Source organism: Schistocerca americana, chromosome 6 (assembly GCF_021461395.2).
Source record: "Schistocerca americana isolate TAMUIC-IGC-003095 chromosome 6, iqSchAmer2.1, whole genome shotgun sequence".
In the NCBI taxonomy this organism is placed as follows: Eukaryota; Metazoa; Arthropoda; class Insecta; order Orthoptera; family Acrididae; genus Schistocerca; species Schistocerca americana.
This window is the reverse complement of record NC_060124.1, coordinates 585,193,656-585,205,727: the sequence shown is the minus strand read 5'-3', so window position 1 is coordinate 585,205,727 and position 12,072 is coordinate 585,193,656. Positions and strand designations below refer to the sequence as shown.

Below are 12,072 nucleotides of genomic sequence, written 5' to 3'. Positions count from 1 at the left end.
TGAGCTTCTGGCTCCATGATAGTCAAAAAAGGGTCAATAAACATGTGAAATTATCAGTGTTGAAATATTGCGTTGTTGTAGGGATAAAATAATCCTAAATGCTGTATTTTAAACAGTCCAGTCAATGAAGGAAAATTAGGGGAGTAATTTGCGTGGTCGCAATTTTTTTTACAGTGGTAATGGGAGTGTCATGAGCAACATACTAAAAATCCTGATGGGCTGGGTGTGAGCGTGGGAAGTTCAGAGTCGAGCGAGTATAGGTCACTTTTAAGGTTTTTCTTGAACGTCTCTAAAACCGCGGCATCCACCGAAAATGTTCCCTGTATGAACGAACCTACATTAAATTTTCTACAAAAATGGCTTTATTCAGTTTTTTCTCTACACCTAATAATTTCAGCATTGTAGGGGATAGAATAACCGCAGAGTTTTAAAAATATTGTGTGAACTGTATGAAATTAACGTATGTTGTTAAATAACGTGTATTAATAACATATATTAAATATTTGTACCACATCTAAGTGCAGTAGAGGCATATTAGGGGAAATTGTGTATTGGAGGAATAACAGAGTGGAAAGGTGGGGCTGGAGGTAAGAAGCTCGAGAGAAAGTGGGTCCTCAGATTGTAGTCACGCACTTCCCTCCTCCATAGATCTGCTTAACTAAGAGCGAGCAGGCAACTCCCCATCCTCTCGACCACACTATTTCACAAAAAGCAAGTACAGGGTGTTATACTTACCCTACCACAACTCATCTTATGAATCAGTGTACGGACATGCACAGGGAGTTTGTTCCACAAATGTGATTGGCGATACATGGAATTGAAATATGATTTACTAATAGTACTAACACATGTAAAGCACATACACGGAATCTGCATAAATCTCAGCACACTATTCTACGATACTAATCTTCCTGTACGTCAGCTGTAGTGTTTTTCAGGGAAAGGCAACCTCCCCCACTTTTCTGTTAACAGATTACGCCTTCCCAGCATTTCCCGTCTATCATGACTGTATACAAAATCACTGAGCTCATGTTTATATGGTGGGGTTATTTTCAGTACGTTTAGTTTGTACTGACGTTTGTGAAATGAGCCTATCATGTAAGAAAACTCAACAGATGGAGCTGCCAGCTGTCTACCCCATTGAAAAGCCTGCCTCAAGTACAACTGCTGTCAATATTTATTCACCAATGTCAGTTTCATTGTCTCCATTATCAATGGTTTTCTGAAGCTTGAGTGTATCAAATGTAACACACAAGTGCCAGCAGTTGGTGAATGGAAGAGATTTATGCTGCCTACCAGTACGTCAATTAACGGTGACAGCAGTGCAGAAACGTCCTGGTCATTCATTAATCCTCCCTTGCTCACCAACACTACATAGGACGTTGATATCACACCTCGAAGTTAAGTACCTCTCAGCTACTGTTTATGGGGACATATTTTACTTAAAAGCTCAGTTTACAGCTGCAAATAAGTACTCACTTAATAAACTAGAAGTAACTTCACAACATAAACACGAGCTCAGTGAAAGTATTTTGTCTACTCACATAAGATAACTGGACAGGAAATAGTGGGGACATAGCGTCTGTCTGTAAACTGAAAAGCAAGGAGTGCTCGTGATGAAGAAAGTCGACGTTTCCAGAACAGAGTGCAGAGATTTTCGTAGAATATGTCAACGTGCTTTTCTTGTGTTTGTGTTGTTAGCAGCCCATATCTGTTTTCAATGCACTGTTGACACACTTTTTGAAAAATAAACATACACTGTCTGTGCTCTGTATCGCTAGTGATTCGTAAGGTGAGTTGCAGAAGTGTCGGTATAACTTTGGGAAAAACACTGTGGTTGCTTTTTATAAACCTCCATCCCACCCCCTTACTACCCTGTTACACCTCTATAACAGAACAGGATTTTTCCCTTAACACAGTTTTACTGCACTTAGATGTGCTGCACACATTTAATATTTGTTCTTAACCCAAGTTATTTAACATTAAACTTTAATGTTAGACCAATAAACACAACTTTCAACAATTGCGATTTTTCCATCCCCTGTAACACAGAGAGAGATAAATAAAGAGAACCACCGTTGTAGGAACGCAACTGAGGAAGACAGGACTATAAAAGTTGAAGATGTAGGAAATTTAATTTCGAGTAATTTTTTTCTGATAATCATTTTAGCTAGATGCTACAGTTTTCGAGACATTCAAGAAAAACGTTAAAGAAAAGAACTGACTTTTACGCAAACCAATTTCCGCACCCCACCGATTAGGATATTTAGTATGTTGTTCATGACAGCCACCGTTACCACTGTACAAAAATTTCCGACTTCACGAATTTTTTTCCCAGTCCTGAGTTTTTGGTCTTTGTTAACTAGACTAAAAATAAAAGAATGAAAGTATTCTAGGTTAGGTGAGTTTTTAGAATAGGTGTTCTTTAATGCGTAATCTGAAAAGAATGAAATCAGCTACATAGGGTAAGCTGAATAGCCTAATTGGGATCGGGTGAGTCATGTTTCTATGACTTACACTTACATTCCGAAGTTTTTTGAGTTTAAATTAAAATGTGTTTGTCACAGCACTGTTCGCAGGTAACTCGTAGTCATTTTTTTTAATTTAAAAACAAAAACTTCCGTATGTAAGTGAAAGTCGTGGACAAGTAATTTATCATATCCTCTTGTTCCACATATACACTCCTGGAAATTGAAATAAGAACACCGTGAATTCATTGTCCCAGGAAGGGGAAACTTTATTGACACATTCCTGGGGTCAGATACATCACATGATCACACTGACAGAACCACAGGCACATAGACACAGGCAACAGAGCATGCACAATGTCGGCACTAGTACAGTGTATATCCACCTTTCGCAGCAATGCAGGCTGCTATTCTCCCATGGAGACGATCGTAGAGATGCTGGATGTAGTCCTGTGGAACGGCTTGCCATGCCATTTCCACCTGGCGCCTCAGTTGGACCAGCGTTCGTGCTGGACGTGCAGACCGCGTGAGACGACGCTTCATCCAGTCCCAAACATGCTCAATGGGGGACAGATCCGGAGATCTTGCTGGCCAGGGTAGTTGACTTACACCTTCTAGAGCACGTTGGGTGGCACGGGATACATGCGGACGTGCATTGTCCTGTTGGAACAGCAAGTTCCCTTGCCGGTCTGGGAATGGTAGAACGATGGGTTCGATGACGGTTTGGATGTACCGTGCACTATTCAGTGTCCCCTCGACGATCACCAGTGGTGTACGGCCAGTGTAGGAGATCGCTCCCCACACCATGATGCCGGGTGTTGGCCCTGTGTGCCTCGGTCGTATGCAGTCCTGATTGTGGCGCTCACCTGCACGGCGCCAAACACGCATACGACCATCATTGGCACCAAGGCAGAAGCGACTCTCATCGCTGAAGACGACACGTCTCCATTCGTCCCTCCATTCACGCCTGTCGCGACACCACTGGAGGCGGGCTGCACGATGTTGGGGCGTGAGCGGAAGACGGCCTATCGGTGTGCGGGACCGTAGCCCAGCTTCATGGAGACGGTTGCGAATGGTCCTCGCCGATACCCCAGGAGCAACAGTGTCCCTAATTTGCTGGGAAGTGGCGGTGCGGTCCCCTACGGCACTGCGTAGGATCCTACGGTCTTGGCGTGCATCCGTGCGTCGCTGCGGTCCGGTCCCAGGTCGACGGGCACGTGCACCTTCCGCCGACCACTGGCGACAACATCGATGTACTGTGGAGACCTCACGCCCCACGTGTTGAGCAATTCGGCGGTACGTCCACCCGGCCTCCCGCATTCCCACTATACGCCCCCGCTCAAAGTCCGTCAACTGCACATACGGTTCACGTCCACGCTGTCGCGGCATGCTACCAGTGTTAAAGACTGTGATGGAGCTCCGTATGCCACGGCAAACTGGCTGACACTGACGGCGGCGGTGCACAAATGCTGCGCAGCTAGCGCCATTCGACGGCCAACACCGCGGTTCCTGGGGTGTCCGCTGTGCCGTGCGTGTGATCATTGCTTGTACAGCCCTCTCGCAGTGTCCGGAGCAAGTATGGTGGGTCTGACACACCGGTGTCAATGTGTTCTTTTTTCCATTTCCAGGAGTGTATGTAGCCTGGATCCATGCAATTAACTCACGTCATACGTAAATATTTGCATCCAGTAACCTTGCAGTTTCTTACTTTGCAGGCTAGAGCCACTGAATTCGTGTAAGGTGACCCTGCTACACACATCAAAAAAAGTTTTGCATCACCTCTGTTCCGAAAGTTCCGGAACCTGTCCAAAAAATTGGAATAGAGATCAACATAAAAATCGTTTCCGTCCTTTTTATTGCTCATGAAAACCACACATTGCATGTTGTACCACCATACAGCGAGACCTTCGGAGGTGGTGTCCAGATTGCTGTACCCAACGGTACCTCTAATACCCAGTAGCACGTCCTCCTGCATTGATGCATGCCTCTAGATCCGTCAGAGTGGTTGGTAGGTCAGTCGTCCGTAAACAGCCCTGTTCAATCTATCACAGGAATGTTCGATAGGGTTCATGTCTGGAGAACATGCTCGCCAGTCTAGTCGAGCGATGTCGTTATCCTGAAGGACGTCATCCACAAAATGAGCACGATGGAGGCGCGAATTGTCGTCCATGAAGACGAATGCCTCGCCATTATGCTACCGATATGGTTGCACTGTCTGTCGGAGAATGACATTCACGCATCGTACAGCCGTTACGGTGCCTTCCATGACGATCAGTGGCGTACGTCGGCCAGCCCAAAACAGCAGGGAGCCTCCATCTTGACCAGGTTGCCGCCAAACACGTGTCCGACGATTGTCTGGTAGAAGGCATATCCGACACTCATCTGTGAAGAGAACGTGATGCCAATAATGAGCAGTCCTTCGGCATGTTGTTGGGCCCATCTGTGCCGCGTTGCATGGCGTCATCGTTGCAAAGATGGACCTCGCCATGGACGTCGGGAGTGAAGTTACGCATCAAGCCGCCCATTGCACTCAGTTTGAGTAGTAACACGACGTCCTGTGGCTGCACGAAAAACATTATTTAACGTGGTGGCGTTGCTGTCAGGGTTCCTCCGAGCCATAATCCGTAGGCAGCGGTTATCCATCCTTGGGCGGCCTGAGTGAGGCATGTCATCGACAGTTCCTGTCTCTCTGTATCTTCTCCATGTCCGAACAACATGGCTTTGGTTCACTCCGAGACACCAGGACGCTTCCCTTGTTGAGAGCCCTTCGTGGCACAAAGTAACAATGCGGACGCGATCGGTGCTGACCGTCTAGGCATGGTTGAACTCAGACAGCACAAGCCGTGTACCTCCTTCCTGGTGAAATGACTGGAACGGATCGGTTGTCAGACCCCCTCCGCCTAATACGCACTGCTCATGCATGGGTGTTTGCATCTTTGGGCGGGTTTACTAACATCTCTGAACAGTCAAAGGGATTGTGTCTGTGATTACCACAGTCAACGTCTATCTTCAGGAGTCCTGAGAACTGGGGTGATGCAAAACTTTTTTTGATGTGTGTATATAGTGCTTTTCTTGGCAGTGACGCCTAATACTGCTCGGATTTGGTCGACAGATGTCAGAAGTTCTCGGGTCGCATGCCACCTTGCTTGCCAATATATATAGCAGTTGACACTAGTGCTACTACACTGGTTAACTGGTTCACCTTGAGCTATGTCATTAAATTAATTTCATATTCGTAACTAAAAATGAGTACCACAGGCTGCAATGCATTTTCACGAAACATTGTTACTTCCTTGCGTAAATTCCAGCACACCAAATGGTCAGATCGTACCGCGAGTAGCAAATGTTTCCAGCACAGTGGGAGACTTTCTCCTGCCCCCGCACTCCCCTCCCCCCAATTGCAACATCCCACTGAACAGGCAGTACTGCTGTTGGCTTTAGGTGAACAGCTAAGTACTGCAAGTCCTTTCTTGCTGCAATTGCGATGAAACGTTTTGAAAATTCCACATATTCTATCTGTTATTTATCTCTCGTGTAAAGGCGTGCTCGGCGATTGGCCAGTGATGCTATGACACAGCCACTGGGTTTTGGTACACCATTAGAAATATCTCCAACATATGTATCAGGTATACTCACGGGCGTCCAGAGAAATTTTTCCATTGTGGGAGGAGGCGGGGTTTGAGGGAGCCGGGCCGGGAGACTAAAATTCCAGTTTCCACGTAAATGAGTTCGTCAGTTTCGGGACATGACATGCTAAAAGAACTAAAATGAGTATCTGGAAGATAACGCTTACTATATAACAGGGAATTAATGGTTATCCACTCATTACATGAGTGAGAACTCTGACACCAGACCAGAAGGCTCCTGTTGTGGATGCCTATGGGTATACTGTTGTTACATCGCTACGGAAGAAGTTCTGAAACATTCTAAAACCTAACGGATGAAAGGCGTTAAAGTTTTTGGTAATTAATATCTTCTTTAAGCCATGTTTCTTTTATTTCAAGCTTTATTGTTCTCAGGCGCCGTAGTTGCGCTCAATAGATATCGACACAAGTCGATGTAAGTTGTCGGTGCTAAGTTAAGCTTTGACTTGTATGTAGTGTGCCATCTGGAGAACGCAGTAAGCAGAATTTTGTCTCCATTTTGAAGAGAGAAGTAAGAGGGGGGAATGTTATCTGTCTGCTATAAAGTGATGCTACTTTAGGCAAAAGTGGGTAGAAAATCAGCAGCTATATATAAATTACATTCGGAAGTAACATGGTTATAAGAAACCAAGTCATGTAATTGTTCAGGTTCAAAGACACTCGTTACGCTATTTATTTTTCAGTTGACATTCACCACGCGGGTTAGTCGCGCTACTATGGTCATACAGTAGTTATATCACTGGAGTTGGCAGCAGTCGTAAACTTAAGACAGTCGACACAAAGTACCGATATGTACCGATAGCAAGTAGGGAGCCGAAGTTCACCTTAACATCGACAACATACAGTCATCGTGCTGCTTCTAGCTGCTGCTAACCTTCGCTGTCTAACATTCACTGTAAGTGTTCCAGTGGCGAAGTTTAATCTCATATTCATACAATCGTCAAACTTCAGCGTAAGCGACTTAAAATATTTTTAAAAATTCACACGAGTACGTTAAAAAATCCTCTTTCTAGGTCTGGGTGGGTTGCAGCCCTCGTCCGCTCCCCCACCCACCCCATATCTACGCCCCTGGGATATTGCAACATCCATTTGAAACTCTGGGGCCTCTGGTCAGTGTCACACCCTACAATGCTGGCCATTCAAACGCAGAGCTACGTAAGACATGCAAATAATTTGTGGGATGTACCTGCATTCATCCTGAAACGAAGCAAATTGCTACCAAGAAGACCTTAGAATTACTCACAGGATAGCATTCACAAAAGCACATTGTGACAGAGTATTACAAAAAAACTGGAAACTTATTTGGAACATCTCCAACTCCATCCTATCTACCAGAGTAAGTGTGATTTCATACGACATTGTCCCGACTGCAGAAAGACTCCATAAAATTAATCTGCAGCCCAACGCTCATTGCCCTTATTGCAAGCTGACTGAATCTGTGGAACACTTACAGTAAACAGACAAGGCAAGTTCAGGTACAGAGACATTGTTGCCAGACTCCCTCCAACCCCCCCCCCCCCCCAACCACACCATGACATCATCAAGAAAGTTATGCAGTGTTGTCGAATTTCTGACAAAGGCCAACTGTCCTTTAAAAAATGGAAGGAAACTCAGATTTTAGTGGTAAATACAAAACAGCAAGAGTTTTCCCCACCCCTATGATGTCACTGTGGAAGTAGGGCTGTCATCGTAAGTACAGATTGACAAGAAATTAAAGAATCCAAGATGGAGCAATGTCATGTTGCGGTAAGTAGTTAATGGCTGCTGGGTTTACCCCTGATATCACTGTGGAATTAGATCACTCGTGCTAAGCACAGAACACCCCCTTCCTCCCCCCTCCCCCGCCGGGATATCGATGCAATGCAGCTCCACCACGATATCAGAACCCAAGATGCTAGGACAAAGCCAAGTAGCCGGTCTGATGACCTATTTAACATGTTCTCCCCGAGCTACTAATCACTCCGACATGTACAGCTACTTATAGTAGTCAGGTCACTCACAGAACTTGAGAGTGTTCCCCACTCACTGTCTTTCTGGCTCCACAGTTTAAACAACTTGTTCTTGGAGATTACTTTAAAACAGTATGGTTCTCACTACCATATTGTGTAGTAAGAACAATCAAGTCTTTATTTAACACAAGACTGGCGAGAGTGGCGCACCACACACCCACACCACTGCCACTTCCTGAGTACCCGTGCCGCAAAGTTCACTCATGGCATGCTGCATTGATCTCTTCCATGTGTGCCGAGTAGATGAGAGTGAGTCGCCAACTGCCTCACCGCTGCCACCAGCAGTATAATTGAATAAGATCGAACAGCGTGACAGATACTGCTGATTAGACTACATAACATGTCCAATGTGAGACACGAAATAGTAGTTACGATTCCCAACACTAGCATGCTGTTTGTGATGGAGCTACAGTCAACGTCCAATATGACCTAAGTCAAAATGGAGCGTGAAGCTGGAAATACAAGCATCATGAACGTGCTTTAACACACACTGTAAAATAGTGGGACATTCAAAACGATCTATAGCCCATACAAACGCTCTGCAGGGGCAGTTTAAAACTCGATGGTGAGGGGGGGGGGGGGGACATACACTCGACCTGTGGGTAGTAGGACTTGTGCCGTGTGTGCTTAAGTACCATGCTTCCAACATTCACCACGAGAAATGAATGTGCAGGATGTCTGACAGCTATTAAGACGAGCAGTGACTTGATTTATTCATAGTGCACATGAAACTTTGACATGCATTAGTTGTTCTTATTTCCAAACACATTTCAAATGTATCAAATGACACAATTTCAGAGACTTTACTGATCTCGTACAGACATGGGTTCATATACATAGATTGAAGCGGCACGTCAAAACTTGTACCAAGGCCGCTAATCGAGCTTGGTTCTCCTGCCTAGCAGGCAGGTAGGTTGGACACTACACCACCTTGGCACAGTTTGCCCTGGCATGCCTCCCTCCGTGATCCAAATTATCACTGCTGTCCCTGGCTACTTGAAATTTCCCCTTGGATATGAACAGAACTGCTGAGGCTCTCCATGTTCTGGAATAGCTAACCTGAAACTCAGCCGCAGGTACAAAGCGCGTTCAAAAAGATTGCACAGTCGTCTCTATTTTTTTATTTTTTGCAGGAGGAGAATTAAATTTTTTGGGAACATACTTGGAATATTTAGCTATAAATTGGTATATAAGAGTATTTTCTTTGATTTACAGGTGAGCCCTAATGGACCGTAAAGTAGATGTCAGGTTGCGACAACGGTTGGTGATAGAGTTCCCCTTCAAGAGCAGGGATGACTCTGCCACATCGATTCACGGTAAATTGCTCCCTGTTTATGGGGAGACACAGTGAATTGCAGCAGTATCTAGCTGTGGTTGCAGAGGTTTAAACAAGGTGATTTCTCTCTACTGGAAAATCCACAATGCGGTAAACCATCGACGGCAGTGAGTGATGTGAATAAGGAGATCATTGATCAAATCATCCAAAATGACAGATGTGTGACGACACAACAGCTTGCTGAAATGACTCGTTTGTCATTGGGTAGTGTGTAATCACTGGTATAGTCACTAGGGTACAGAAATTTCTGTGCGCGTTGGATGCCTAGATTATTGACAAGAGAAATGAAATCGATGAGGAAGAATGTGTGCGAGGATCTCATGAAGACCTTTACTGAAGAGTGGAAACAGTGTTTTGACGGCATCGTTAACCAGGATGAAACATGGTTGTTTTTGTCCGAACCTGAGAGCAAAACCCAACCCATGGAGTGGCGTCATCCAGGTTCCCCTCAGAAAAAGGAACCAAGACTTTCACGAACAGCAGGCCGAAAGGTGATGGCCTCCTTCTTTTGGGATCAGAGTGGCGACATTTCCATTGACTTTCTGGAACCTGGCACTACAATTAACCGGGACCATTAGTGTTTGTCACTGGACAAGCTACGACGTGCCATCAAGACCCACAGACCACAGCATCAGTGTCAGCTCATCAGACTACACAATGACAACGCCAAACCCCATGCAGCCCTAATGACGCAGGACGAAATTTTTCCTTATCCTCCCTATAGTCCGGACTTGGCTCCATCTGATTTTTACCTCTTTGGTCGTCTAAAGGCCTACCTGCAAGATAAAACATTTGATAGAAAGACCTCATTTCCTGTGTCAAGCGACGGTGTAAAAGTCAATACTCAGAATTTTACCAAAGTGTATTTACATCATGGAAAGAACGTTGGGCCAGATGTGTCACAACTGATGGAGGCTACATTGAGTAGGCTCAATGTGTAGCTAAATGTTCCAAGTATGTTCACAAAAAATTTCATTCTCCTCCTACAAAAAATAAAAAAAATTAGAGGCGACTGTGCAAAACTTTTTGAACGCCCTCTGTAATTATACAAATGAAATGACACAATTTCAGCCATTTTATTGGTTTTGTACAGAAATGATTTTATTTATATAGACTGAAGTGGCGAGTGAAAACTTGTACCAAGGCTGCACTTGCCTAATAAGCAGGAGACCCGAGTTTGATTCCTGGCCTTGGTAAAAATGTTCTACTGACACTTCTGTCTATATATATAAAATATATCAAACGTATTTGAAAATGATACACTCTTATATTTAGGTACAAGCCGAATCATAACCATCAAAAACACGGTAAATACATCTGGTGGGAAAGTATGACACATGTTCTGATAGTAGTGCTCAGTACCCTACTTGTACATCAAATTGCATACGAAAAAGATGAACTGCTACCAGCAGCAGAACCTGCCGCCATCTAGTAGACGTAGGGTTCCCATAACATTAGGCATGTAACAGAAGGTGACACTGCCCTCACACTACCATCACTGGAGAAAATGGTGTGCCTCCATAAATGCATAGCAATCATTTGACTGACGGCATTTTATGGAGCATGCACCTTGCTGGACACCTTGTGTCTGCAGCCAGGTGTGGTAATTATTGGAGCTCATAGGAAAAATTTCTCTGCAATATTTATTTTTCTACCATAGAACTCGTACATCAGATGTAGATACTTACTGTCACCGAATGACACGTGACAGGAGTCAATCCACAGAACGTTTTCATCTAAGGGATCATGCTTCTCTACATCTTTTATGGTGCATACATAGCTCAGACGTATCCATAGAATTCCTGAATGGATGTAGTCTACTTGCCTATAACAAGACATTGAATTCTCAAGTCAATTTCACGCTGAAGTCAATGAATACTGTTTCTAAATAAAGGAATTTTATAGCTAAAGAAGTTTAAAGTTCCTCTCCAGGTGCAGTCTTATGCTTTCACAACCAATATTGTACAATAACTCTGAACTTTGTGTTGAGATTGTTAAACATACTACCCAAATAACCTATTTTCACATACATAACACAATTTCCACGTCAGTTCTATCCTCATACCACAAAACATATATTTTGAAGAATCAAATGCAATTAGCCACTCAGCAAACGACACTTGACAGCAACCACAAAACAAACCTTTAGCACCAGCACAGACAATTCATGTGCCAATGGTGGTGCAGAAACAATTGGGAACAGAACTCCATGAGACAAAACGAAAACTTCCTGCACAAGACAGTCTGTGGGAAGCTCGCCACCTTCCATCATAATGTCTGCTGGTGAGGATACTAAACCATCTATGGATTACAGTCTCACTATATATTTTATGCTGCACACTTAACATTGGATTTCCCCATAGGATTTATAAATAGAGACTGTTGACATACATATAGCAAATAATAGAATGTCTCTCAAAACTGGCCAATTTTGTGATGAAGTCAATGAAATTTGCACATAAAGAAGTGGATTTCGACTCATACTGCTACACTTCCATCTGTGTGATACATAACTGTGATCCTAGCAGGATGTCTCTGATTTCCTTTGAGCTGTTTCCATCTGCTCTAGAACTGATCGTGCTAATGTCCTCCATTACAATGCACATCATTTTTTG

The 12,072-nt window shown here is 44.2% G+C and overlaps 1 protein-coding gene across 1 annotated transcript in view; it reads right to left on the bottom strand.

The window, feature by feature from the left end:
• Positions 1-11,729, bottom strand: part of LOC124620299 (cytochrome P450 4c3-like) — a 44,470-nt gene extending 32,741 nt beyond the window's left edge. The window contains exon 1 of the mRNA XM_047146971.1: positions 11,601-11,729. Coding sequence (XP_047002927.1) covers positions 11,601-11,729 — 129 coding nt within the window. The remainder of the gene's footprint in view (positions 1-11,600) is intronic.
• Positions 11,730-12,072: the final 343 nt, after the last annotated feature.